Source organism: Acipenser ruthenus, chromosome 2 (assembly GCF_902713425.1).
Source record: "Acipenser ruthenus chromosome 2, fAciRut3.2 maternal haplotype, whole genome shotgun sequence".
NCBI lineage: Eukaryota > Metazoa > Chordata > Actinopteri > Acipenseriformes > Acipenseridae > Acipenser > Acipenser ruthenus.
In genome coordinates, this window is record NC_081190.1 from 2,219,633 (window position 1) to 2,247,500 (window position 27,868).

The window sequence follows — 27,868 nt, forward strand, 5'->3', positions numbered from 1 at the left end:
TGAGAGCTGGCTCTCTCAGACTGAGCCACACTGTACCAGCCAGGCCGGAGCCATCTAAAGGGGCAGGGCTGTATAAGTGACTTTATTAAAGTGTCTTGTACAGGTCTTGATGGGGTCATTACAATATTCTCAGCTGTGGTATATTTACTGTACACACACCGAAGGGTTCTGCAACACTGACGTAAACAGTAATCCTGTCACAAAGCTCCACAGGGGATGAGAGAGAGAGAGAGAGAGAGAGAGAGAGAGAGAGATTTGATGACGAGTTTGATGACGAGTGTAAATCTATTCGAACAAACCTAAGAAAATTATCCAATCAAAAACACCATCAACCACAAAACCCAGATTTACGCCGGAGGTACTGTGAGACCCTCAAATACTACAAACACACCCTGACACAGAAAAAACAAAAACACACAAACAAAACCCTCACTGACATAGAACAAGCTGTCGACAAAAACCAGTTCTGGGAAATGTGGAACAATTTAAACTCAACAAAAAAACAAGAACTGACAATACAAAATGGAACAACCTGGAAAAATTATTTTGAAAACCTTTATAAAGATATCCCTCAAAAAGATCTAACAGATACACAAAATGAAACTAGAGAAAAACTTAACTTACTAGAAAAATCAATTAAAGATAACCAAAATCCAATTGATGCTCCAATCACCCCACAAGAATTAACAAAGAAGCTCCAGGCACTTAAACCTGGAAAAGCCTGCGGCCCTGACAGCATCTGTACTGAGATGCTAAAACACAGCAGCCCTAAATTACAGGAGGCAATGCTTAAATTGTTCAACATGGTACTAAGTACTGGTTACTTCCCTGACATCTGGAACCAAGGGCTTATATCCCCAATTCACAAGAGTGGAGACAAATTCGACCCCAACAACTACCGGGGCATCTGTGTGAGCAGTAATCTGGGGAAGGTGTTCTGCAGTATCATTAACGCCCGGATACTGGCCTTCCTTACCGAACACAGTGTCCTGAGTAAGAGTCAGATTGGATTCCTACCAAACCATCGCACAACTGACCATATTCACACCCTGCACACCCTAATAGATAAACATGTACACCAAAAAAGTAAAGGCAAAATTTTCGCCTGCTTCATTGACTTTAAAAAAGCCTTTGATTCAATTTGGCATGAAGGTTTATATTATAGAATTCTGCAAAGTGGTGTAGGGGGTAAAGTCTATGATATAATAAAATCAATGTACACAGAAAACAAATGTGCAGTCAAAATTGCCAACAAAAGGACAGATTTCTTCACTCAGGGGCGGGGGGTGAGGCAGGGCTGCAGTCTGAGTCCAACACTGTTCAATATTTACATCAATGAGTTAGCAACGATGTTGGAACGGTCTGCAGCCCCTGGCCTCACATTACATGACACTGAAGTCAAGTTCCTGCTCTACGCAGATGACCTGGTCCTGCTGTCACCCACAGAGCAGGGGCTGCAGCAGAGCCTGGCACTGCTAGAGCAGTACTGTCAGTCCTGGGCCCTGGCAGTAAACCTCAAAAAGACCAATATAATGATTTTTCAAAAAAAGGCCAGATCTCAGGGAAACAGATATCACTTTACACTCGGCAACACCACCCTAGAGCACAGCACCAGCTACACTTACCTGGGTCTGACCATCAGTGCATCAGGCAGTTTTAACCTGTCAGTGAATGCACTAAAAGCAAAAGCACTCAGAGCTTTTTATGCCATCAAAAGGAGATTCTATAAAATCAATATACCTGTCAAAATCTGGCTAAAATTAATTGACAGTGTTATCCAGCCCATTGCGCTGTATGGAAGTGAGGTATGGGGTCCACTCAGTCAACAAGACTACACTAAATGGGACAAACACCCAATCGAGACCCTGCATGCTGAACTATACAAGAATACACTGCAGGTGCAAAGAAATACACCAAACCACGCATGCAGGGCAGAATTAGGCCGATATCCAGCTCTTATTAATATAAAGAAAAGAGCACTCAAATTCTGGTTGCACCTTGAAAAAAGTGAACCTGACTCACTCCAGTACAAGGCCCTCCAGACCCAAGAGCTCAGCCCTGAAAAGAGTCCCCTATGCCAGCTGGCTTTGAAGCTCATCACACTGACCCCCTCCAATACTAACTCCAACCAGCTTCAGGTCAGCACTGCTTACCAGCCCCCAATCAGAGTAAACCAAATTATAAAACAAACCAAAAACTCCTATCTGGAACACTGGGACACAGAAATAAAATCCCAAAATAAACTTGATTGCTATCGGGCCCTAAAAAGAAACTACAGCCTAGCAGAGTATCTCTCCACTGTCAGAGATACAAAGCAGAGACAGATCCTGACCAAGTACAGGCTAAGTGACCACAGCCTGGCCATAGAGACAGGCAGACACAGGCAGACCTGGCTGCCCAGAGAAGATCGGCTCTGTGGTCACTGCGAGACAGGAGAGGTGAAAACTGAGATGCACTTTCTCCTACACTGTATAAAATACAGCCATATCAGAGAATCATTCTTCATTAAAATACAAGAAAAATATCCTCTTTTCAGACAAATGGCAGACTCAGAGAAACTTGCTGTCCTCCTAGGGGAGGGACACACAGCTCCACTGGCTGCCAAATATGTAGCCACCTGCCACAACCTGAGGGGCACGCAGTGACGGCACAATTTAATAGTTTCAATATCATTATTTCAATATTTCAATTTCTGTATTATTATTATTTATCTTCTATTTTATTTATTATTATTTTGTTACCATTGTTCCTTGTTTGTATATAGATGCATCTGTTCATAATATGTATGTATTTGCTTTGGCAACACTGTGGAAAATAAGTCATGCCAATAAAGCACTTTGAATTGAATTGAATTGAGAGAGAGAAAGAGAGAGAGAGAGAGACTATGCTTCTACACAAACACTTACTACGGCCGACAGTATTAGTGTAGAGGGCAGTGTTTTAACACAGTAAGTAAGACCCAACCCTGGACAGTTAATCAGCAGTTTAGGAGAGCATGGAGGCGTGCAGCTTTAGATAACATGTGGCATGGAGGGCTTTACTGCCATTAGAGCCATTATGAGCCACTGTGATAAGATCTCAGGGTGTTTTGTATGAATCAGTTTCAGGATCAGGTTACAGGTGGTCAGAGACCGGTGTTAGAAATGAAGGCAGTAATGGGACACACACAGGTTTTTAATATTGGAATAACTATAACAAATGTTGGAATATTCTTGATTTCTAAATTAGCAGGAAAACAAAAATGTAATTTGTACCATCCCAGTAACAAATAATTTGATATGTGTACAACTGATTTACCTTTAGCACTTCCACTTATTAAAACCATGCTGGCACAGTGATTTCTTGTTATTTTACACACTGACACTAAACTGTAGATGCACTATACTATTTACTTCACCAATTCTCTGGTTTCAATATGTCATTACTTTTTAAAGTGCAAGTACAGCTAGGGAAAGAGCAGAGGAGTGTGAATCACTGAGGATCTGTATTTGCTCCATCACTCCATGTTTGACATAAACAATGGAAACTGTCTTGTAACAACACCCTGTGTTCGAATGACTCTGCTCCAGACACAGTTGTCTTGTTTATTTCCCTGCTCTGACAGAAGCTGAAACACTTTCTTTAGATTGGTCCAGGCCTGCAGTACCTCCCAGATGTTCACAGCCTCTATTGTCTATTGTATAGCAGTAGGGTTACTGTTCAGCTCACAGCCTGGCGTGTTGTTCACACTAATAAGGCTTTTCCTGTTTCCTGGCAGGTTCTGCTCAACTCCAGGTAATGGTTTATCCATGTGGAAAGGCTGTTGCTATTGTAACCGCGAGACAGACTTCAAAAACACACCCAGTACTCGGCTTCAAGTGCTGAACACTTGAAAAGTTTACCACAGTCACTTTGTACTTCTCCCTGTGGTTATACTGTGCATTTGCCCAGGGCCACGTTTGAACCCACAAATAAAAATGACAATTTACTGACAGATTGGATCTGGTTATCCAAATTGGTAGTTTCCTTGTGATACCTTGTGTCACTCTCAAATGTATTTTAAGTAGAAAACCGTTTGAACAAGCGCTCAACTCCCTGTGTACCTTAAGGGGTTAATATAATGTATGCTTTGTCATCCAGCTCTAGGCTTTGAAATGCTTATTTATGCGTTAGCATGCCTTATAGCAATTTACTGTAAAATGGTTAACTTTTAATGCTAGAAACAGATAATGCTAAATTCCATGAGTTCAAACTAAGCTAATTTTCAGGCAAAGTACCCTGGGGTGAAAAATGCAAAAGATTTCAACAGTGAGCTGCGTTGTTCAGTTTTACAAAAGAGACTGCAGAGATCAGCACAGGCCACACACTCAAAAAAGAACAGCGTCTCTGAAAGGGTTGCAGGCTTCATTTTCTTTTGGCTGCTGGTTACTTCTTCTTTAATGTTGTTCATTAACTTTGGTATTTCTGTTCTGGCTCCATGAACGAGCAACCCGATTGTTAAGGGTTTTGTAAAAACATCTTAGTGTGGTAAACAGATGGCATGCAACCTAGGAATACATTTTTTTTGGCACGTTTGCAAAAAGTATCAAAAAACAATAACAGTTATAAAGCACAGTGATGTTTTTTTGGCGTGTAGCTTTCAAAAAATCGCACACAGTTACTGCAGGTTCTTTATTTTGTTTTGTCATCAGACCTTTCCCCTGCTGCCTGGACCCCTGCCCACAGTGTTTACATCTGGAACCTGTTCAGTCTGAGTGCTGCTGTTGGTGCGGTGCTCTGGGTAGTGTGAGAGCTGCTGTCGGTGCTCTGGGTAGTGTGAGAGCTGCTGTCGATGCGGTGCTCTGGGTAGTGTGAGAGCTGATGTCGATGCGGTGCTCTGGGTAGTGTGAGAGCTGCTGTCGGTGCTCTGGGTAGTGTGAGAGCTGCTGTCGGTGCTCTGGGTAGTGTGAGAGCTGCTGTCGATGCTCTGGGTAGTGTGAGAGCTGCTGTCGGTGCTCTGGGTAGTGTGAGAGCTGCTGTCGATGCGGTGCTCTGGGTAGTGTGAGAGCTGCTGTCGGTGCTCTGGGTAGTGTGAGAGCTGCTGTCGATGCTCTGGGTAGTGTGAGAGCTGCTGTCGGTGCTCTGGGTAGTGTGAGAGCTGCTGTCGATGCGGTGCTCTGGGTAGTGTGAGAGCTGCTGTCGGTGCTCTGGGTAGTGTGAGAGCTGCTGTCGATGCGGTGCTCTGGGTAGTGTGAGAGCTGCTGTCGGTGCTCTGGGTAGTGTGAGAGCTGCTGTCGATGCGGTGCTCTGGGTAGTGTGAGAGCTGCTGTCGGTGCTCTGGGTAGTGTGAGAGCTGCTGTCGGTGCGGTGCTCTGGGTAGTGTGAGAGCTGCTGTCGGTGCGGTGCTCTGGGTAGTGTGAGAGCTGCTGTCGGTGCGGTGCTCTGGGTAGTGTGAGAGCTGCTGTCGGTGCGGTGCTCTGGGTAGTGTGAGAGCTGCTGTCGGTGCGGTGCTCTGGGTAGTGTGAGAGCTGCTGTCGGTGCGGTGCTCTGGGTAGTGTGAGAGCTGCTGTCGGTGCGGTGCTCTGGGTAGTGTGAGAGCTGCTGTCGGTGCTCTGGGTAGTGTAAGAGCTGCTGTCGGTGCTCTGGGTAGTGTGAGAGCTGCTGTCGGTGCTCTGGGTAGTGTGAGAGCTGCTGTCGGTGCTCTGGGTAGTGTGAGAGCTGCTGTCGGTGCGGTGCTCTGGGTAGTGTGAGAGCTGCTGTCGGTGCGGTGCTCTGGGTAGTGTGAGAGCTGCTGTCGATGCGGTGCTCTGGGTAGTGTGAGAGCTGCTGTCGATGCGGTGCTCTGGGTAGTGTGAGAGCTGCTGTCGGTGCTCTGGGTAGTGTGAGAGCTGCTGTCGGTGCTCTGGGTAGTGTGAGAGCTGCTGTCGGTGCTCTGGGTAGTGTGAGAGCTGCTGTCGGTGCTCTGGGTAGTGTGAGAGCTGCTGTCGGTGCTCTGGGTAGTGTGAGAGCTGCTGTCGGTGCTCTGGGTAGTGTGAGAGCTGCTGTCGGTGCTCTGGGTAGTGTGAGAGCTGCTGTCGGTGCTCTGGGTAGTGTGAGAGCTGCTGTCGGTGCGGTGCTCTGGGTAGTGTGAGAGCTGCTGTCGATGCGGTGCTCTGGGTAGTGTGAGAGCTGCTGTCGGTGCTCTGGGTAGTGTGAGAGCTGCTGTCGGTGCGGTGCTCTGGGTAGTGTGAGAGCTGCTGTCGATGCGGTGCTCTGGGTAGTGTGAGAGCTGCTGTCGATGCGGTGCTCTGGGTAGTGTGAGAGCTGCTGTCGGTGCTCTGGGTAGTGTGAGAGCTGCTGTCGGTGCTCTGGGTAGTGTGAGAGCTGCTGTCGGTGCTCTGGGCAGTGTGAGAGCTGCTGTCGGTGCTCTGGGCAGTGTGAGAGCTGCTGTCGGTGCTCTGGGTAGTGTGAGAGCTGCTGTCGGTGCTCTGGGTAGTGTGAGAGCTGCTGTCGGTGCGGTGCTCTGGGTAGTGTAAGAGCTGCTGTCGGTGCGGTGCTCTGGGCAGTGTGAGAGCTGCTGTCGGTGCTCTGGGTAGTGTGAGAGCTGCTGTCGGTGCTCTGGGTAGTGTGAGAGCTGCTGTCGGTGCTCTGGGTAGTGTGAGAGCTGCTGTCGGTGCGGTGCTCTGGGTAGTGTGAGAGCTGCTGTCGATGCGGTGCTCTGGGTAGTGTAAGAGCTGCTGTCGGTGCTCTGGGTAGTGAGAGAGCTGCTGTCGGTGCTCTGGGTAGTGTGAGAGCTGCTGTCGGTGCTCTGGGTAGTGTGAGAGCTGCTGTCGGTGCAGTGCTCTGGGTAGTGTGAGAGCTGCTGTCGGTGCGGTGCTCTGGGTAGTGTGAGAGCTGCTGTCGGTGCTCTGGGTAGTGTGAGAGCTGCTGTCGGTGCTCTGGGTAGTGTGAGAGCTGCTGTCGGTGCGGTGCTCTGGGTAGTGTGAGAGCTGCTGTCGGTGCTCTGGGTAGTGTGAGAGCTGCTGTCGATGCGGTGCTCTGGGTAGTGTGAGAGCTGCTGTCGGTGCGGTGCTCTGGGTAGTGTGAGAGCTGCTGTCGGTGCTCTGGGTAGTGTGAGAGCTGCTGTCGGTGCTCTGGGTAGTGTGAGAGCTGCTGTCGGTGCGGTGCTCTGGGCAGTGAGAGAGCTGCTGTCGGTGCTCTGGGCAGTGTGAGAGCTGCTGTCGATGCTCTGGGTAGTGTGAGAGCTGCTGTCGGTGCGGTGCTCTGGGTAGTGTGAGAGCTGCTGTCGGTGCAGTGCTCTGGGTAGTGTGAGAGCTGCTGTCGGTGCTCTGGGTAGTGTGAGAGCTGCTGTCGATGCGGTGCTCTGGGTAGTGTGAGAGCTGCTGTCGGTGCAGTGCTCTGGGTAGTGTGAGAGCTGCTGTCGGTGCTCTGGGTAGTGTGAGAGCTGCTGTCGGTGCGGTGCTCTGGGTAGTGTGAGAGCTGCTGTCGGTGCGGTGCTCTGGGCAGTGTGAGAGCTGCTGTCGGTGCGGTGCTCTGGGTAGTGTGAGAGCTGCTGTCGGTGCTCTGGGTAGTGTGAGAGCTGCTGTCGGTGCTCTGGGTAGTGTGAGAGCTGCTGTCGGTGCGGTGCTCTGGGTAGTGTGAGAGCTGCTGTCGGTGCGGTGCTCTGGGTAGTGTGAGAGCTGCTGTCGGTGCGGTGCTCTGGGTAGTGTGAGAGCTGCTGTCGGTGCGGTGCTCTGGGTAGTGTGAGAGCTGCTGTCGGTGCGGTGCTCTGGGTAGTGTGAGAGCTGCTGTCGGTGCTCTGGGTAGTGTGAGAGCTGCTGTCGGTGCGGTGCTCTGGGTAGTGTAAGAGCTGCTGTCGGTGCTCTGGGTAGTGTGAGAGCTGCTGTCGGTGCTCTGGGTAGTGTGAGAGCTGCTGTCGATGCGGTGCTCTGGGTAGTGTGAGAGCTGCTGTCGATGCGGTGCTCTGGGTAGTGTGAGAGCTGCTGTCGGTGCTCTGGGTAGTGTGAGAGCTGCTGTCGGTGCTCTGGGTAGTGTGAGAGCTGCTGTCGGTGCGGTGCTCTGGGTAGTGTGAGAGCTGCTGTCGGTGCTCTGGGCAGTGTGAGAGCTGCTGTCGGTGCTCTGGGTAGTGTGAGAGCTGCTGTCGGTGCTCTGGGTAGTGTGAGAGCTGCTGTTGGTGCTCTGGGTAGTGTGAGAGCTGCTGTCGGTGCGGTGCTCTGGGTAGTGTGAGAGCTGCTGTCGGTGCTCTGGGTAGTGTGAGAGCTGCTGTCGGTGCAGTGCTCTGGGTAGTGTGAGAGCTGCTGTCGGTGCGGTGCTCTGGGTAGTGTGAGAGCTGCTGTCGGTGCTCTGGGTAGTGTGAGAGCTGCTGTCGGTGCTCTGGGTAGTGTGAGAGCTGCTGTCGGTGCGGTGCTCTGGGTAGTGTGAGAGCTGCTGTCGGTGCTCTGGGCAGTGTGAGAGCTGCTGTCGATGCTCTGGGTAGTGTGAGAGCTGCTGTCGGTGTGGTGCTCTGGGTAGTGTGAGAGCTGCTGTCGGTGCTCTGGGTAGTGTGAGAGCTGCTGTCGGTGCTCTGGGTAGTGTGAGAGCTGCTGTCGGTGCTCTGGGTAGTGTGAGAGCTGCTGTCGGTGTGGTGCTCTGGGTAGTGTGAGAGCTGCTGTCGGTGCTCTGGGCAGTGTGAGAGCTGCTGTCGGTGCGGTGCTCTGGGTAGTGTGAGAGCTGCTGTCGGTGCTCTGGGTAGTGTGAGAGCTGCTGTCGGTGCTCTGGGTAGTGTGAGAGCTGCTGTCGGTGTGGTGCTCTGGGTAGTGTGAGAGCTGCTGTCGATGCGGTGCTCTGGGTAGTGTAAGAGCTGCTGTCGGTGCTCTGGGTAGTGAGAGAGCTGCTGTCGGTGCTCTGGGTAGTGTGAGAGCTGCTGTCGGTGCTCTGGGTAGTGTGAGAGCTGCTGTCGGTGCGGTGCTCTGGGTAGTGTAAGAGCTGCTGTCGGTGCGGTGCTCTGGGTAGTGTGAGAGCTGCTGTCGGTGCTCTGGGTAGTGTGAGAGCTGCTGTCGGTGCGGTGCTCTGGGTAGTGTGAGAGCTGCTGTCGGTGCTCTGGGTAGTGTGAGAGCTGCTGTCGGTGCAGTGCTCTGGGTAGTGTGAGAGCTGCTGTCGGTGCGGTGCTCTGGGTAGTGTGAGAGCTGCTGTCGGTGCTCTGGGTAGTGTGAGAGCTGCTGTCGGTGCTCTGGGTAGTGTGAGAGCTGCTGTCGGTGCGGTGCTCTGGGTAGTGTGAGAGCTGCTGTCGGTGCTCTGGGTAGTGTGAGAGCTGCTGTCGATGCGGTGCTCTGGGTAGTGTGAGAGCTGCTGTCGGTGTGGTGCTCTGGGTAGTGTGAGAGCTGCTGTCGGTGCTCTGGGTAGTGTGAGAGCTGCTGTCGGTGCTCTGGGTAGTGTGAGAGCTGCTGTCGGTGCGGTGCTCTGGGCAGTGAGAGAGCTGCTGTCGGTGCTCTGGGCAGTGTGAGAGCTGCTGTCGATGCTCTGGGTAGTGTGAGAGCTGCTGTCGGTGCGGTGCTCTGGGTAGTGTGAGAGCTGCTGTCGGTGCAGTGCTCTGGGTAGTGTGAGAGCTGCTGTCGGTGCTCTGGGTAGTGTGAGAGCTGCTGTCGATGCGGTGCTCTGGGTAGTGTGAGAGCTGCTGTCGGTGCAGTGCTCTGGGTAGTGTGAGAGCTGCTGTCGGTGCTCTGGGTAGTGTGAGAGCTGCTGTCGGTGCGGTGCTCTGGGTAGTGTGAGAGCTGCTGTCGGTGCGGTGCTCTGGGCAGTGTGAGAGCTGCTGTCGGTGCGGTGCTCTGGGTAGTGTGAGAGCTGCTGTCGGTGCTCTGGGTAGTGTGAGAGCTGCTGTCGGTGTGGTGCTCTGGGTAGTGTGAGAGCTGCTGTCGGTGTGGTGCTCTGGGTAGTGTGAGAGCTGCTGTCGGTGCGGTGCTCTGGGTAGTGTGAGAGCTGCTGTCGGTGCGGTGCTCTGGGTAGTGTGAGAGCTGCTGTCGGTGCGGTGCTCTGGGTAGTGTGAGAGCTGCTGTCGGTGCGGTGCTCTGGGTAGTGTGAGAGCTGCTGTCGGTGCTCTGGGTAGTGTGAGAGCTGCTGTCGGTGCGGTGCTCTGGGTAGTGTAAGAGCTGCTGTCGGTGCTCTGGGTAGTGTGAGAGCTGCTGTCGGTGCTCTGGGTAGTGTGAGAGCTGCTGTCGATGCGGTGCTCTGGGTAGTGTGAGAGCTGCTGTCGGTGCTCTGGGTAGTGTGAGAGCTGCTGTCGGTGCTCTGGGTAGTGTGAGAGCTGCTGTCGGTGCTCTGGGTAGTGTGAGAGCTGCTGTCGGTGCGGTGCTCTGGGTAGTGTGAGAGCTGCTGTCGGTGCTCTGGGCAGTGTGAGAGCTGCTGTCGGTGCTCTGGGTAGTGTGAGAGCTGCTGTCGGTGCTCTGGGTAGTGTGAGAGCTGCTGTCGGTGCTCTGGGTAGTGTGAGAGCTGCTGTCGGTGCGGTGCTCTGGGTAGTGTGAGAGCTGCTGTCGGTGCTCTGGGTAGTGTGAGAGCTGCTGTCGGTGCAGTGCTCTGGGTAGTGTGAGAGCTGCTGTCGGTGCGGTGCTCTGGGTAGTGTGAGAGCTGCTGTCGGTGCTCTGGGTAGTGTGAGAGCTGCTGTCGGTGCTCTGGGTAGTGTGAGAGCTGCTGTCGGTGCGGTGCTCTGGGTAGTGTGAGAGCTGCTGTCGGTGCTCTGGGCAGTGTGAGAGCTGCTGTCGATGCTCTGGGTAGTGTGAGAGCTGCTGTCGGTGTGGTGCTCTGGGTAGTGTGAGAGCTGCTGTCGGTGCTCTGGGTAGTGTGAGAGCTGCTGTCGGTGCTCTGGGTAGTGTGAGAGCTGCTGTCGGTGCTCTGGGTAGTGTGAGAGCTGCTGTCGGTGTGGTGCTCTGGGTAGTGTGAGAGCTGCTGTCGGTGCTCTGGGCAGTGTGAGAGCTGCTGTCGGTGCGGTGCTCTGGGTAGTGTGAGAGCTGCTGTCGGTGCTCTGGGTAGTGTGAGAGCTGCTGTCGGTGCTCTGGGTAGTGTGAGAGCTGCTGTCGGTGTGGTGCTCTGGGTAGTGTGAGAGCTGCTGTCGATGCGGTGCTCTGGGTAGTGTAAGAGCTGCTGTCGGTGCTCTGGGCAGTGTGAGAGCTGCTGTCGGTGCTCTAGGTAGTGTGAGAGCTGCTGTCGGTGCAGTGCTCTGGGTAGTGTGAGAGCTGCTGTCGGTGCTCTGGGCAGTGTGAGAGCTGCTGTCGGTGCGGTGCTCTGGGTAGTGTGAGAGCTGCTGTCGGTGCGGTGCTCTGGGCAGTGTGAGAGCTGCTGTCGGTGTGGTGCTCTGGGTAGTGTGAGAGCTGCTGTCGGTGCTCTGGGCAGTGTGAGAGCTGCTGTCGGTGCTCTGGGTAGTGTGAGAGCTGCTGTCGGTGCTCTGGGTAGTGTGAGAGCTGCTGTCGGTGTGGTGCTCTGGGTAGTGTGAGAGCTGCTGTCGATGCGGTGCTCTGGGTAGTGTAAGAGCTGCTGTCGGTGCTCTGGGTAGTGTGAGAGCTGCTGTCAGTGCTCTGGGTAGTGTGAGAGCTGCTGTCGGTGCTCTGGGTAGTGTGAGAGCTGCTGTCGGTGCTCTGGGTAGTGTGAGAGCTGCTGTCGGTGTGGTGCTCTGGGTAGTGTGAGAGCTGCTGTCGATGCGGTGCTCTGGGTAGTGTAAGAGCTGCTGTCGGTGCTCTGGGCAGTGTGAGAGCTGCTGTCGGTGCTCTAGGTAGTGTGAGAGCTGCTGTCGGTGCGGTGCTCTGGGTAGTGCGAGAGCTGCTGTTGATGCGGTGCTCTGGGTATTGTAAGAGCTGCTGTTGGTGCGGTGCTCTGGGCAGTGTGAGAGCTGCTGTCGGTGCTCTGGGTAGTGTGAGAGCTGCTGTCGGTGCTCTGGGTAGTGTGAGAGCTGCTGTCGGTGCGGTGCTCTGGGCAGTGTGAGAGCTGCTGTCGGTGCTCTGGGCAGTGTGAGAGCTGCTGTCGGTGCTCTGGGTAGTGTGAGAGCTGCTGTCGGTGCGGTGCTCTGGGTAGTGTGAGAGCTGCTGTCGGTGCTCTGGGTAGTGTGAGAGCTGCTGTCGGTGCTCTGGGTAGTGTGAGAGCTGCTGTCGGTGCGGTGCTCTGGGTAGTGTGAGAGCTGCTGTCGGTGCAGTGCTCTGGGTAGTGTGAGAGCTGCTGTCGGTGTTCTGGGTAGTGTGAGAGCTGCTGTCGGTGCTCTGGGTAGTGTGAGAGCTGCTGTCGGTGCTCTGGGTAGTGTGAGAGCTGCTGTCGGTGCTCTGGGTAGTGTGAGAGCTGCTGTCGGTGCGGTGCTCTGGGTAGTGTGAGAGCTGCTGTCGGTGCTCTGGGTAGTGTGAGAGCTGCTGTCGATGCTCTGGGTAGTGTGAGAGCTGCTGTCGATGCTCTGGGTAGTGTGAGAGCTGCTGTCGATGCTCTGGGTAGTGTGAGAGCTGCTGTCGGTGCGGTGCTCTGGGCAGTGTGAGAGCTGCTGTCGGTGCTCTGGGCAGTGTGAGAGCTGCTGTCGGTGCTCTGGGTAGTGTGAGAGCTGCTGTCGGTGCGGTGCTCTGGGTAGTGTGAGAGCTGCTGTCGGTGCTCTGGGTAGTGTGAGAGCTGCTGTCGGTGCTCTGGGTAGTGTGAGAGCTGCTGTCGGTGCGGTGCTCTGGGTAGTATGAGAGCTGCTGTCGGTGCAGTGCTCTGGGTAGTGTGAGAGCTGCTGTCGGTGTTCTGGGTAGTGTGAGAGCTGCTGTCGGTGCTCTGGGTAGTGTGAGAGCTGCTGTCGGTGCTCTGGGTAGTGTGAGAGCTGCTGTCGGTGCTCTGGGTAGTGTGAGAGCTGCTGTCGGTGCGGTGCTCTGGGTAGTGTGAGAGCTGCTGTCGGTGCTCTGGGTAGTGTGAGAGCTGCTGTCGATGCTCTGGGTAGTGTGAGAGCTGCTGTCGATGCTCTGGGTAGTGTGAGAGCTGCTGTCGATGCTCTGGGTAGTGTGAGAGCTGCTGTCGATGCTCTGGGTAGTGTGAGAGCTGCTGTCGGTGCTCTGGGTAGTGTGAGAGCTGCTGTCGGTGCTCTGGGTAGTGTGAGAGCTGCTGTCGGTGCGGTGCTCTGGGTAGTGTGAGAGCTGCTGTCGGTGCGGTGCTCTGGGTAGTGTGAGAGCTGCTGTCGGTGCTCTGGGCAGTGTGAGAGCTGCTGTCAGTGCGGTGCTCTGGGTAGTGTGAGAGCTGCTGTCGGTGCTCTGGGTAGTGTGAGAGCTGCTGTCAGTGCGGTGCTCTGGGTAGTGTGAGAGCTGCTGTCGGTGCGGTGCTCTGGGCAGTGCGAGAGCTGCTGTCGGTGCGGTGCTCTGGGTAGTGTGAGAGCTGCTGTCGGTGCTCTGGGTAGTGTGAGAGCTGCTGTCGATGCTCTGGGTAGTGTGAGAGCTGCTGTCGGTGCTCTGGGTAGTGTGAGAGCTGCTGTCGGTGCTCTGGGTAGTGTGAGAGCTGCTGTCGGTGCTCTGGGCAGTGTGAGAGCTGCTGTCGGTGCTCTGGGTAGTGTGAGAGCTGCTGTCGGTGCGGTGCTCTGGGCAGTGTGAGAGCTGCTGTCGGTGCGGTGCTCTGGGTAGTGTGAGAGCTGCTGTCGATGCTCTGGGTAGTGTGAGAGCTGCTGTCGGTGCAGTGCTCTGGGCAGTGTGAGAGCTGCTGTCGGTGCTCTGGGTAGTGTGAGAGCTGCTGTCGGTGCTCTGGGTAGTGTGAGAGCTGCTGTCGGTGCGCTGCTCTGGGTAGTGTGAGAGCTGCTGTCGGTGCGGTGCTCTGGGTAGTGTAAGAGCTGCTGTCGGTGCTCTGGGTAGTGTGAGAGGTGCTGTCGGTGCTCTGGGTAGTGTAAGAGCTGCTGTCGGTGCTCTGGGTAGTGTGAGAGCTGCTGTCGGTGTGGTGCTCTGGGTAGTGTGAGAGCTGCTGTCGATGCGCTGCTCTGGGTAGTGTAAGAGCTGCTGTCGGTGCTCTGGGCAGTGTGAGAGCTGCTGTCGGTGCTCTGGGTAGTGTGAGAGCTGCTGTCGGTGTGGTGCTCTGGGTAGTGTGAGAGCTGCTGTCGATGCGGTGCTCTGGGTAGTGTAAGAGCTGCTGTCGGTGCTCTGGGCAGTGTGAGAGCTGCTGTCGGTGCTCTAGGTAGTGTGAGAGCTGCTGTCGGTGCGGTGCTCTGGGTAGTGCGAGAGCTGCTGTTGATGCGGTGCTCTGGGTATTGTAAGAGATGCTTTTGGTGCGGTGCTCTGGGCAGTGCGAGAGCTGCTGTCGATGCGGTGCTCTGGGTAGTGTGAGAGCTGCTGTTGATGTGGTGCTCTGGATAGTGTGAGAGCTGCTGTCGGTGCGGTGCTCTGGGTAGTGTGAGAGCTGCTGTCGGTGCGGTGCTCTGGGTAGTGTGAGAGCTGCTGTCGGTGCTCTGGGTAGTGTGAGAGCTGCTGTCGGTGCTCTGGGTAGTGTGAGAGCTGCTGTCGGTGCGGTGCTCTGGGTAGTGTGAGAGCTGCTGTCGATGCGGTGCTCTGGGTAGTGTGAGAGCTGCTGTCGGTGCGGTGCTCTGGGCAGTGTGAGAGCTGCTGTCGGTGCTCTGGGTAGTGTGAGAGCTGCTGTCGGTGCTCTGGGTAGTGTGAGAGCTGCTGTCGGTGCTCTGGGTAGTGTGAGAGCTGCTGTCGATGCGGTGCTCTGGGTGGTGCGAGAGCTGCTGTCGGTGCGGTGCTCTGGGTAGTGTGAGAGCTGCTGTCGGTGCTCTGGGTAGTGTGAGAGCTGCTGTCGGTGCGGTGCTCTGGGTAGTGTGAGAGCTACTGTCGGTGCTCTGGGTAGTGTAAGAGCTGCTGTCGGTGCTCTGGGTAGTGTGAGAGCTGCTGTCGGTGCTCTGGGTAGTGTGAGAGCTGCTGTCGGTGCTCTGGGTACTGTGAGAGCTGCTGTCGGTGCGGTGCTCTGGGTAGTGTGAGAGCTGCTGTCGGTGCGGTGCTCAGGGCAGTGCGAGAGCTGCTGTCGGTGCTCTGGGTAGTGTGAGAGCTGCTGTCGGTGCTCTGGGTAGTGTGAGAGCTGCTGTCGATGCTCTGGGTAGTGCGAGAGCTGCTGTCGGTGCGGTGCTCTGGGTAGTGTGAGAGCTGCTGTTGGTGCGGTGCTCTGGGCAGTGCGAGAGCTGCTGTCGGTGCTCTGGGTAGTGTGAGAGCTGCTGTCGGTGCTCTGGGTAGTGTGAGAGCTGCTGTCGGTGCTCTGGGTAGTGTGAGAGCTGCTGTCGGTGCTCTGGGTAGTGTGAGAGCTGCTGTCGGTGCTCTGGGTAGTGCGAGAGCTGCTGTCGGTGCTCTGGGCAGTGCGAGAGCTGCTGTCGGTGCAGTGCTCTGGGTAGTGTGAGAGCTGCTGTCGGTGCGGTGCTTTGGGTAGTGTGAGAGCTGCTGTCGGTGCAGTGTTCTGGGTAGTGTGAGAGCTGCTGTCGGTGCTCTGGGTAGTGTGAGAGCTGCTGTCGGTGCAGTGCTCTGGGTAGTGTGAGAGCTGCTGTCGGTGCTCTGGGTAGTGTGAGAGCTGCTGTCGGTGCAGTGCTCTGGGTAGTGTGAGAGCTGCTGTCGGTGCGGTGCTTTGGGTAGTGTGAGAGCTGCTGTCGGTGCAGTGTTCTGGGTAGTGTGAGAGCTGCTGTCGGTGCTCTGGGTAGTGTGAGAGCTGCTGTCGGTGCAGTGCTCTGGGTAGTGTGAGAGCTGCTGTCGGTGCTCTGGGTAGTGCGAGAGCTGCTGTCGATGCGGTGCTCTGGGTAGTGTAAGAGCTGCTGTCGGTGCTCTGGGCAATGTGAGAGCTGCTGTCGGTGCTCTGGGTAGTGTGAGAGCTGCTGTCGATGCGGTGCTCTGGGTATTGTAAGAGCTGCTGTCGGTGCTCTGGGCAGTGTGAGAGCTGCTGTCGGTGCGGTGCTCTGGGCAGTGTGAGAGCTGCTGTCGATGCAGTGCTCTGGGTAGTGTGAGAGCTGCTGTCGATGCGGTGCTCTGGGTAGTGTGAGAGCTGCTGTCGGTGCTCTGGGTAGTGCGAGAGCTGCTGTCGGTGCGGTGTTCTGGGTAGTGTGAGAGCTGCTGTCGGTGCTCTGGGTAGTGTGAGAGCTGCTGTCGGTGCAGTGTTCTGGGTAGTGTGAGAGCTGCTGTCGGTGCTCTGGGTAGTGCGAGAGCTGCTGTCGATGCGGTGCTCTGGGTAGTGTGAGAGCTGCTGTCGGTGCGGTGCTCTGGGTAGTGTGAGAGCTGCTGTCGGTGCAGTGTTCTGGGTAGTGTGAGAGCTGCTGTCGGTGCAGTGCTCTGGGTAGTGTAAGAGCTGCTGTCGGTGCTCTGGGTAGTGTGAGAGCTGCTGTCGGTGCTCTGGGTAGTGCGAGAGCTGCTGTCGATGCGGTGCTCTGGGTAGTGCGAGAGCTGCTGTCGGTGCGGTGCTCTGGGTAGTGTGAGAGCTGCTGTCGGTGCTCTGGGTAGTGTGAGAGCTGCTGTCGGTGCTCTGGGTAGTGTGAGAGCTGCTGTCGGTGCTCTGGGTAGTGTGAGAGCTGCTGTCAGTGCGGTGCTCTGGGTAGTGCGAGAGCTGCTGTCGGTGCGGTGCTCTGGGTAGTGTGAGAGCTGCTGTCGGTGCGGTGCTCTGGGTAGTGTGAGAGCTGCTGTCGGTGCTCTGGGTAGTGTGAGAGCTGCTGTCGGTGCTCTGGGTAGTGTAAGAGCTGCTGTCGGTGCTCTGGGTAGTGTGAGAGCTGCTGTCGGTGCGGTGCTCTGGGTAGTGTGAGAGCTGCTGTCGGTGTTCTGGGTAGTGTGAGAGCTGCTGTCGGTGCTCTGGGTAGTGTGAGAGCTGCTGTCGGTGCGGTGCTCTGGGTAGTGTGAGAGCTGCTGTCGGTGCTCTGGGTAGTGTGAGAGCTGCTGTCGGTGTGGTGCTCTGGGTAGTGTGAGAGCTGCTGTCGATGCGGTGCTCTGGGTAGTGTAAGAGCTGCTGTCGGTGCTCTGGGCAGTGTGAGAGCTGCTGTCGGTGCTCTGGGTAGTGTGAGAGCTGCTGTCGGTGTGGTGCTCTGGGTAGTGTAAGAGCTGCTGTCGGTGCTCTGGGCAGTGTGAGAGCTGCTGTCGGTGCTCTGGGTAGTGTGAGAGCTGCTGTCGGTGCTCTGGGTAGTGTGAGAGCTGCTGTCGGTGCTCTGGGTAGTGTGAGAGCTGCTGTCGGTGCGGTGCTCTGGGCAGTGTGAGAGCTGCTGTCGGTGCGGTGCTCTGGGCAGTGTGAGAGCTGCTGTCGGTGCAGTGCTCTGGGTAGTGTGAGAGCTGCTGTCGGTGCTCTGGGTAGTGTAAGAGCTGCTGTCGGTGCTCTGGGTAGTGTGAGAGCTGCTGTCGGTGCTCTGGGTAGTGTAAGAGCTGCTGTCGGTGCTCTGGGTAGTGTGAGAGCTGCTGTCGGTGCTCTGGGCAGTGTGAGAGCTGCTGTCGGTGCTCTGGGCAGTGTGAGAGCTGCTGTCGGTGCTCTGGGTAGTGCGAGAGCTGCTGTCGGTGCTCTGGGTAGTGCGAGAGCTGCTGTCGGTGCTCTGGGTAGTGTGAGAGCTGCTGTCAGTGCGGTGCTCTGGGTAGTGTGAGAGCTGCTGTCGGTGCTCTGGGTAGTGTGAGAGCTGCTGTCGATGCGGTGCTCTGGGTATTGTAAGAGCTGCTGTCGGTGCTCTGGGTAGTGTAAGAGCTGCTGTCGGTGCTCTGGGTAGTGTGAGAGCTGCTGTCGGTGCTCTGGGTAGTGCGAGAGCTGCTGTCGATGCGGTGCTCTGGGTAGTGTAAGAGCTGCTGTCGGTGCTCTGGGCAGTGTAAGAGCTGCTGTCGGTGCTCTGGGTAGTGTGAGAGCTGCTGTCGGTGCTCTGGGTAGTGTGAGAGCTGCTGTCGGTGCGGTGCTCTGGGTAGTGTGAGAGCTGCTGTCGGTGCTCTGGGTAGTGTAAGAGCTGCTGTCGGTGCTCTGGGCAGTGTAAGAGCTGCTGTCGGTGCTCTGGGTAGTGTGAGAGCTGCTGTCGGTGCTCTGGGTAGTGTGAGAGCTGCTGTCGGTGCTCTGGGTAGTGTGAGAGCTGCTGTCGGTGCTCTGGGTAGTGTGAGAGCTGCTGTCGGTGCGGTGCTCTGGGTAGTGTGAGAGCTGCTGTCGGTGCTCTGGGTAGTGTGAGAGCTGCTGTTGGTGCGGTGCTCTGGGTAGTGTGAGAGCTGCTGTCGGTGCTCTGGGTAGTGTGAGAGCTGCTGTCGGTGCGGTGCTCTGGGTGGTGCGAGAGCTGCTGTCGATGCGGTGCTCTGGGCGGTGTGAGAGCTGCTGTCGGTGCGGTGCTCTGGGTAGTGCGAGAGCTGCTGTCGACGCGGTGCTCTGGGCGGTGTGAGAGCTGCTGTCGGTGCGGTGCTCTGGGTAGTGTGAGAGCTGCTGTCGGTGCTCTGGGTAGTGTAAGAGCTGCTGTCGGTGCTCTGGGTAGTGTGAGAGCTGCTGTCGGTGCGGTGCTCTGGGTAGTGTGAGAGCTGCTGTCGGTGCTCTGGGTAGTGTGAGAGCTGCTGTCGGTGCAGTGCTCTGGGTAGTGTGTGAGCTGCTGTCGGTGCGGTGCTCTGGGTAGTGTAAGAGCTGCTGTCGGTGCTCTGGGTAGTGTGAGAGCTGCTGTCGGTGCTCTGGGTAGTGTGAGAGCTGCTGTCGGTGCTCTGGGTAGTGTGAGAGCTGCTGTCGGTGCAGTGCTCTGGGTAGTGTGAGAGCTGCTGTCGGTGCTCTGGGTAGTGTGAGAGCTGCTGTCGGTGCTCCGGGTAGTGTGAGAGCTGCTGTCGGTGCTCTGGGTAGTGTGAGAGCTGCTGTCGGTGCTCTGGGTAGTGTGAGAGCTGCTGTCGGTGCGGTGCTCTGGGTAGTGTAAGAGCTGCTGTCGGTGCTCTGGGTAGTGTGAGAGCTGCTGTCGGTGCTCTGGGCAGTGTGAGAGCTGCTGTCGGTGCGGTGCTCTGGGTAGTGTGAGAGCTGCTGTCGGTGCAGTGCTCTGGGTAGTGTGAGAGCTGCTGTCGGTGCTCTGGGTAGTGTGAGAGCTGCTGTCGGTGCTCTGGGCAGTGTGAGAGCTGCTGTCGGTGCTCTGGGCAGTGTGAGAGCTGCTGTCGGTGCGGTGCTCTGGGTAGTGTGAGAGCTGCTGTCGGTGCAGTGCTCTCGGTAGTGTGAGAGCTGCTGTCGGTGCTCTGGGCAGTGTGAGAGCTGCTGTCGGTGCTCTGGGCAGTGTGAGAGCTGCTGTCGGTGCGGTGCTCTGGGTAGTGTGAGAGCTGCTGTCGGTGCAGTGCTCTGGGTAGTGTGAGAGCTGCTGTCGGTGCTCTGGGTAGTGTGAGAGCTGCTGTCGGTGCTCTGGGTAGTGTAAGAGCTGCTGTCGGTGCTCTGGGTAGTGTGAGAGCTGCTGTCGATGCTCTGGGTAGTGTGAGAGCTGCTGTCGGTGCAGTGCTCTGGGTAGTGTGAGAGCTGCTGTCGATGCTCTGGGCAGTGTGAGAGCTGCTGTCGGTGCTCTGGGTAGTGTGAGAGCTGCTGTCGGTGCTCTGGGTAGTGCGAGTGCTGCTGTCGATGCGGTGCTCTGGGTAGTGTGAGAGCTGCTGTCGGTGCTCTGGGTAGTGTGAGAGCTGCTGTCGGTGCGGTGCTCTGGGTAGTGCGAGAGCTGCTGTCGGTGCGGTGCTCTGGGTAGTGTGAGTGCTGCTGTCGGTGCTCTGGGTAGTGTGAGAGCTGCTGTCGGTGCTCTGGGTAGTGTGAGAGCTGCTGTCGGTGCTCTGGGTAGTGCGAGTGCTGCTGTCGATGCGGTGCTCTGGGTAGTGTGAGAGCTGCTGTCGGTGCTCTGGGTAGTGTGAGAGCTGCTGTCGGTGCGGTGCTCTGGGCAGTGTGAGAGCTGCTGTCGGTGCTCTGGGTAGTGTGAGAGCTGCTGTCGGTGCTCTGGGTAGTGTGAGAGCTGCTGTCGGTGCTCTGGGTAGTGTGAGAGCTGCTGTCGGTGCTCTGGGTAGTGTGAGAGCTGCTGTCGGTGCTCTGGGTAGTGTGAGAGCTGCTGTCGGTGCTCTGGGTAGTGTGAGAGCTGCTGTCGGTGCAGTGCTCTGGGTAGTGTAAGAGCTGCTGTCGGTGCTCTGGGTAGTGCGAGAGCTGCTGTCGGTGCAGTGCTCTGGGTAGTGTGAGAGCTGCTGTCGGTGCTCTGGGTAGTGTGAGAGCTGCTGTCGGTGCTCTGGGTAGTGTGAGAGCTGCTGTCGGTGCTCTGGGTAGTGTGAGAGCTGCTGTCGGTGCTCTGGGTAGTGTGAGAGCTGCTGTCGGTGCGGTGCTCTGGGTAGTGTGAGAGCTGCTGTCGGTGCTCTGGGTAGTGTGAGAGCTGCTGTTGGTGCTCTGGGTAGTGTGAGAGCTGCTGTCGGTGCTCTGGGAAGTGTGACAGCTGCTGTCGGTGCTCTGGGCAGTGTGAGAGCTGCTGTCGGTGCTCTGGGTAGTGTGAGAGCTGCTGTCGGTGCAGTGCTCTGGGTAGTGTAAGAGCTGCTGTCGGTGCTCTGGGTAGTGTGAGAGCTGCTGTCGGTGCTCTGGGTAGTGTGAGAGCTGCTGTCGGTGCGGTGCTCTGGGTAGTGTGAGAGCTGCTGTCGATGCGGTGCTCTGGGTAGTGTGAGAGCTGCTGTCGGTGCGGTGCTCTGGGCAGTGTGAGAGCTGCTGTCGGTGCTCTGGGTAGTGTGACAGCTGCTGTCGGTGCTCTGGGTAGTGTGAGAGCTGCTGTCGGTGCTCTGGGTAGTGTGAGAGCTGCTGTCGGTGCGGTGCTCTGGGTAGTGTAAGAGCTGCTGTCGGTGCTCTGGGTAGTGTGAGAGCTGCTGTCGGTGCGGTGCTCTGGGTAGTGTGAGAGCTGCTGTCGGTGCGGTGCTCTGGGTAGTGTGAGAGCTGCTGTCGGTGCTCTGGGTAGTGTGAGAGCTGCTGTCGGTGCGGTGCTCTGGGTAGTGTGAGAGCTGCTGTCGGTGCGGTGCTCTGGGTAGTGTGAGAGCTGCTGTCGGTGCTCTGGGTAGTGTGAGAGCTGCTGTCGGTGCGGTGCTCTGGGTAGTGTGAGAGCTGCTGTCGGTGCGGTGCTCTGGGTAGTGTGAGAGCTGCTGTCGGTGCTCTGGGTAGTGTAAGAGCTGCTGTCGGTGCTCTGGGTAGTGTGAGAGCTGCTGTTGGTGCGGTGCTCTGGGTAGTGTGAGAGCTGCTGTCGATGCGGTGCTCTGGGTAGTGTAAGAGCTGCTGTCGGTGCTCTGGGTAGTGTGAGAGCTGCTGTCGGTGCAGTGCTCTGGGTAGTGTAAGAGCTGCTGTCGGTGCTCTGGGTAGTGTGAGAGCTGCTGTCGATGCGGTGCTCTGGGTAGTGTAAGAGCTGCTGTCGGTGCTCTGGGTAGTGTGAGAGCTGCTGTCGGTGCGGTGCTCTGGGTAGTGTGAGAGTTGCTGTCGGTGCGGTGCTCTGGGTAGTGTGAGAGCTGCTGTCGGTGCGGTGCTCTGGGTAGTGTGAGAGCTGCTGTCGGTGCGGTGCTCTGGGTAGTGTGAGAGCTGCTGTCGGTGCGGTGCTCTGGGTAGTGTGAGAGCTGCTGTCGGTGCGGTGCTCTGGGTAGTGTGAGAGCTGCTGTCGGTGCGGTGCTCTGGGTAGTGTGAGAGCTGCTGTCGGTGCTCTGGGTAGTGTGAGAGCTGCTGTCGGTGCTCTGGGTAGTGTGAGAGCTGCTGTCGGTGCTCTGGGTAGTGTGAGAGCTGCTGTCGGTGCTCTGGGTAGTGTAAGAGCTGCTGTCGGTGCTCTGGGTAGTGTGAGAGCTGCTGTCGGTGCGGTGCTCTGGGTAGTGTGAGAGCTGCTGTCGATGCGGTGCTCTGGGTAGTGTAAGAGCTGCTGTCGGTGCTCTGGGTAGTGTGAGAGCTGCTGTCGGTGCTCTGGGCAGTGTGAGAGCTGCTGTCGGTGCTCTGGGTAGTGTGAGAGCTGCTGTCGGTGCAGTGCTCTGGGTAGTGTGAGAGCTGCTGTCGGTGCTCTGGGTAGTGTGAGAGCTGCTGTCGGTGCAGTGCTCTGGGTAGTGTGAGAGCTGCTGTCGGTGCGGTGCTCTGGGCAGTGTGAGAGCTGCTGTCGGTGCTATGGTGATCTGGGTGGGGCACCTCGATGAACAGACACTGGAGGAGGCTCTGATGTTTCTTTAATCTTTCTGGGGATTCTGTTTTCCACAGGCTTCTACCACAGGGTGGAGAATGCTGGGCAACGGTCTTCTTCATGAGCCCACGAAGTCTTCCAGGAATACTTCACCACAGGAACAGCAGCATATGCCCTACAACAATAGCAGTTCTGCACTGATTTTGTGTTTTGTTTTTTTTTTTCTTCATAGACAAGCCAAAATACTCACTTCATAAACATCCACTTCCTGACTTTAAAATCCAGGCAACTTTAACTAGATAAATGAAATTGATAGTTGTGTTTTTTTAACCAACTCAGTTTTAGGATTTTACCCTTATTCTCTTACTGCTGGCATGCAACGCCACAACTGTGCACTATAAAAAATATTAAGATTTGCAATTCTCTCAACTCTGTATTTGAGCAATCTTTGAAAAAAAACAAAACATAATTAATATTAATAATAATGATAATAATGTAACAAATAAATATTAGAATTTGAGAAAAAGCTGAACGTGAACTTACAACCTTTGGGTGCAGAGTTCAGTTGGCTACCTCAATCCTACGACTTCCACCTTCTCAGTGGAGGAGGAGGAGGAGGGGTCTGGGTAAAAACAGGGTGTGGAGGAGTGGAGGCAGGGGGGTTAGAGAGGAGTACCCTGGGGAGCTCACACAGTCCTCTACAGTATAGAGAGGAGTACCCTGGAGAGCTCACACAGTCCCCTACAGTATAGAGAGGAGTACCCTGGGGAGCTCACACAGTCCCCTACAGTATACAGAGGAGTACCCTGGGGAGCTCACACAGTCCCCTACAGGATAGAGAGGAGTACCCTGGGGAGCTCACACAGTCCCCTACAGGATAGAGAGGAGTACCCTGGGGAGCTCACACAGTCCCCTACAGTATAGAGAGGAGTACCCTGGGGAGCTCACACAGTCCCTTACAGGATAGAGAGGAGTACCCTGGGGAGCTCACACAGTCCCCTACAGTATAGAGAGGAGTACCCTGGGGAGCTCACACAGTCCCCTACAGTATAGAGAGGAGTACCCTGGAGAGCTCACACAGTCCCCTACAGTATAGAGAGGAGTACCCTGGGGAGCTCACACAGTCCTCTACAGTATAGAGAGGAGTACCCTGGGGAGCTCACACAGTCCTCTACAGTATAGAGAGGAGTACCCTGGGGAGCTCACACAGTCCTCTACAGGATAGAGGAGTACCCTGGAGAGCTCACACAGTCCCCTACAGTATAGAGAGGAGTACCCTGGGGAGCTCACACAGTCCTCTACAGTATAGAGAGGAGTACCCTGGGGAGCTCACACAGTCCTCTACAGGATAGAGGAGTACCCTGGAGAGCTCACACAGTCCCCTACAGGATAGAGAGGAGTACCCTGGGGAGCTCACACAGTCCCCTACAGGATAGAGAGGAGTACCCTGGGGAGCTCACACAGTCCCCTACAGTATAGAGAGGAGTACCCTGGGGAGCTCACACAGTCCCCTACAGGATAGAGAGGAGTACCCTGGGGAGCTCACACAGTCCCCTACAGTATAGAGAGGAGTACCCTGGGGAGCTCACACAGTCCTCTACAGTACAGAGAGGAGTACCCTGGGGAGCTCACACAGTCCCCTACCGTATAGAGAGGGCACAGTTCCCCCCAGTACCTGCACCAAGGAGGCCAAATGACACATATCCTGTTCACCAGGAAATGTAAATGATTTATGTGGAAAAACACTTCAGCATTCATAATGCTTTCTGGAGACATTTGAATCTTCTCATTTGTTTAAGGATTTGCGTGGGTTCACTGCCTCTGGGTCTATGCAGAGCTCCAGCATTCACACACACACACACACACTAATGATGAGCACACCTGGAATCACTTCATGGCCCCTGGCTACACATTTCTGTGTGTGTGTGTGTTATCAGGTGCTTGGGGAGGGGTGCTGCTGCTCCAGTGCTCATCTCAGATTACACTTTCCATTGATCAATCCCTTCACGAGCTCCGCTCCCCTGCCTCAGGCCCTGCCCAGATCACAACAGACCCACGCTGGAAACATGCCGCTCTGCTCATGCTCTCCTGGTTATCGGGGTGCAGCTTTTAACAAACTGCGGCAAGAAGGCTGATGTTTTAGCGACTGCCATTACACTGAAATGTTTGTCTGCTTCACTTTGTTTCTTGGTTATAAGGAGGCAGATCCTTTATGAAAGTGCACCCCAGTATATGTGTAGATGTGTGCTGTAGAAGTCCTAGTTCCAGACCCGTCTGTTTGGCTTGCCTTTCTCGGGGCCACGATACCAGAAGGCAAGGTGTCAATCAGGGATTGTCGTGTTTTGTTTGTTTGTCAGTCTAACTGTTTCTGTTTGTTCTTGATAGACGGCTAACACAATCCGGGAGCTGTCGATTAAGACCAGCACCCAACCCAGACAGCACTGCACTTGTGTTCACTAACAAACTGTATTTCACCACTCGCACCCGAGCACTCGCTCTGGACTTGTGATCGTGTTTGTGTTCTGTGTGTGTTTATACTGTGTTTATTACACCTATGACAAAATTCAGATTAGGCAGGATATACATGGAAATAATAACTAAATGTGCTGTAATTCACTCCATGTGCTGTAATTTAGTTCAGACCCAGCAATCAAAAAGGTTACATCATGCACCACACCTCAGAACTCCATCAGTCTAGAATTCTGTCTCACAAAGGAAAACGAGACTCCCACTGCATTGCGGTTTGATCCATTCCTGGTTTTACTATGAGTGTAATAAGACACGCCTCAGCTTGTTACCTATACATTGGGGCTAATCAAGCTGTCAGTAAAAACTGGAATAGGTGAAACTGCTATGCAATAGGAGTCTTATTTCCATCCCTACATGGACAGGGAACACCAGCCAGTCCACAAAACAAAGCTGCTGCTGCTGCTTGTGCCAGTTTGTGTTGAACCGTCTCCATGGGAACCCACTGTAAAGACATACTGGAGAAACCTTCCCACCTGGAACCAATCCAGACCATCCAAACCGTTGCAGGGAGGGCGCGGCGGACGAGATGAAAGCAGAGGCGGCTGCAGGGCTTTCATTCTCCCGGCGTCTCTCTCAGTGAAAAAAAACAGAGCCCCGAGCTACAGCTTATTCACAAGCTGCACAGGAACTCATGCCAGCCTGGCTACACAACACCCCACATCCTGAAACGAACACCCACGCAAGACAACCAAAAAGAACACATCCTCGTGTCCTGACATGTAACAGAAACGGAGAGATTCCCAAAGCTATTTACCACAAATCGTCATCAGCGCAATCTTTATATGAACAAAAACACAATTACAATTCTAATACCAATAAGAAGCAACTTAAGTTAAAAGCCTCAGTTGTGTGTTTCTGGTTTGATACATTTATTGTGTGTTTCTCCTTTCTGAAAAAGAAAAAAGAAACGAAAAACTATGTGGAGTAGCCTAAAAACTGTGACAATCTAGCTCAATGCTGTTATTACAAAACCAGACATCATAATAAACAAAACAGAATTATAATTTTCGAAATAAAACGTTTAAAGTCTGGCTTTGCATGTTAATGATGGCATCTGGAAAAGCATTTATGTTTATTATTATTATTATTATTATTATTATTATTATTATTATTATTATTATTATTTATAATAAATTACTTTAAATCTGCGCTAATGAATTCAATTTTCTTCCCGTATGTTACTTTTTAACTTATGCAAACAATTCAGCTGTGCCTGAGGACACACAGAGGAGCCCGGGTGACATTAATGGAAGTTCGGGGATCTAGGAAACGTTACCACATTTCTGTTAAATTTCACAGGACAACATCCAAATGTGGCGTATACTGTTGAGCGCCCAAATAACAACACCCCATATAATTGAATGCAATCTGAAGACGATGCAAGCACCTGAAACATCCATTTACAATTCTAGCTTGTTTCGATGGCAAACACACGCGATTTGCAGACTACAGTTATCGCCTATTATACTATGCTTTTAAATGTGTAGTATTTTACTGTATTTGTTGTATTGTCGTTTCTTGCTACGTCTGCGTTCAAATAAAACACTTTCCCATGATTATATTTGTTGTACGCACTTTCTTCTCTCCCCCGTCATATCAATGAATGTTATCGCTGGGGTTTTTTTTTTTTTTTTTTTTTTTTTTTAACTTTATAGCCATTTTCTTGGCTCAAGCCAGAATCCCATTAGCTGAAACTAACTCGGAAACCCTTTTCTTGAGTATTATGATGTGCGTTTCCCGTTCAGCTGCAGGCTGCCTTGTGTATACACACAGTACGCTGTTTTTCCGGACTAACACAAATGGGAAGTACAACAAACACTGCCCCTGAACCCCAAACAGACCGGTTCTGGTTCATGCCCGGGTCTCGCCCTTCCCCAAACACCTTGACAGAACCGGCATCTTGGAGGAAGAAGAGCGCGCGTCAGTAATGCTCCGTGCTCTCGCTGTTTGATTGAATGAAACACGTTGTTAACAGAATAAACACAGCAGTCCTACCTGTAGCGTGTCGAAGAAAATACTCTCCCGGAACCTTCCTCGCTTTATTTCCATTTCCATGGCTGATCCCCTGGCCACAGTGGCTCTCGTGGTTTGATTTCTGCAAAACATTGTGTTCTGTTTGTTTCAATACACGAAATGATCCTCTTGGGGGGAATAGAAAAAAACAGACCAGGTATTAGAGCAATCGAATGTGTTTTCTTCTCGTAATTAAAATGTTTGTTTTATTCGGACCCCACTTGTAAAAGCACCGATCCACTCAACAAGGTAATGCTGTTTCTCTTCCGCTGCCTCATAACGCTGCTGTATTCCCAAGGCGCTCTCTGAGTTGTGTGGGACTGCCTGTGAAAACTTGGGCTCCAACCTAGACCATTCACAAACCGGGGAGTGGGGCACCTACTGGCGCAACGGGGTACTGCGACTGGGATCTGTGAACAGATTTATTATTTACTACTGCGTGTGAAAAGTGTGCTTTATATGAAATCCTTATTTTAAAAGGGGAGAATTAGAAAAGAAAAAACTAACCAGATCGCTGAAGTAAAGACTTATGTGTGCTTCTACTAAGTTATTTCCACACTTCTTTATTATGATGATAATAATAATAATAATAATAATAATAATAATAATAATAATAATAATAATAATAATAATTTCCCACCAAAGTATCGGCATTAACAATTTAATTCAACTACTGTATATCTATCTGTCCATTTGCAATATCTGAAGCTTCTATCTCCTGTTTTTTTTTTTGTTTTGGTTTGGTTTGGTTTTTTTAAAATATTTATATGTAATGTTAATTCCAAAATGATTTCAGTACACCCAATGTTTCTTAGATCAAACCATTTCATGGAGCTTCCATTTCCAAATCGGACCCATTGGAACCCCTAGTGGTTCTGTTTATCACTGCAGGTGTTGTTGTTGGAATGCTCAGGAGCCCTCACACTGTCCCTCACTTCACTGTATGAGTGTGTGAGGTCACGTGTAATTACAGCTGCTTGTAAAGACTTTGAGGATTCCTCTGGGGAAGAAGGACCATGTACACACCTGCCTTGCTGAATCTGCCCTCCCATTACCAGGGGGCGTGCTGTATCTGCTGCCCTCATCAGAAAGCTTCATTCCCCTAATCACTGGCTAATAACTAATATGAAACAAATTTGAATTTGAACAGTGCAAGAGCTAAAGAAGAATAAAATACCTGAATAGTGATTAAAGAGTTTGAAATAGAGGATTATATATGAATATACCAAATACACAAAAGTGCATCATATTACCGATGGTTAAAAACAAAATCAATAATCAATCGACTGGGGAGTGCCAATGTATTTAAATATCTCAGCACCGCTAAAAGTTTGAAATTCTCTTTTACAACTATAACTGGATTATAAT

The 27,868-nt window shown here is 53.8% G+C and overlaps 1 protein-coding gene across 4 annotated transcripts in view; it reads right to left on the bottom strand.

The window, feature by feature from the left end:
- LOC117403532 (rhotekin-like) overlaps positions 1 to 27,868 on the bottom strand; it is a 128,191-nt gene that overhangs the window by 95,239 nt on the left and 5,084 nt on the right. Inside the window, exon 2 of one of the 4 annotated variants that reach the window (XM_058986147.1) lies at positions 26,483 to 26,582. In XM_058986147.1, coding sequence (XP_058842130.1) covers positions 26,483 to 26,542 — 60 coding nt within the window. In that variant the 5' untranslated portion in view covers positions 26,543 to 26,582. Of the gene's footprint in view, positions 1 to 26,482; positions 26,841 to 27,868 lie in introns of those variants that run through there. The other 3 variants (XM_058986139.1, XM_058986155.1, XM_058986160.1) reach the window with 3 other exon arrangements.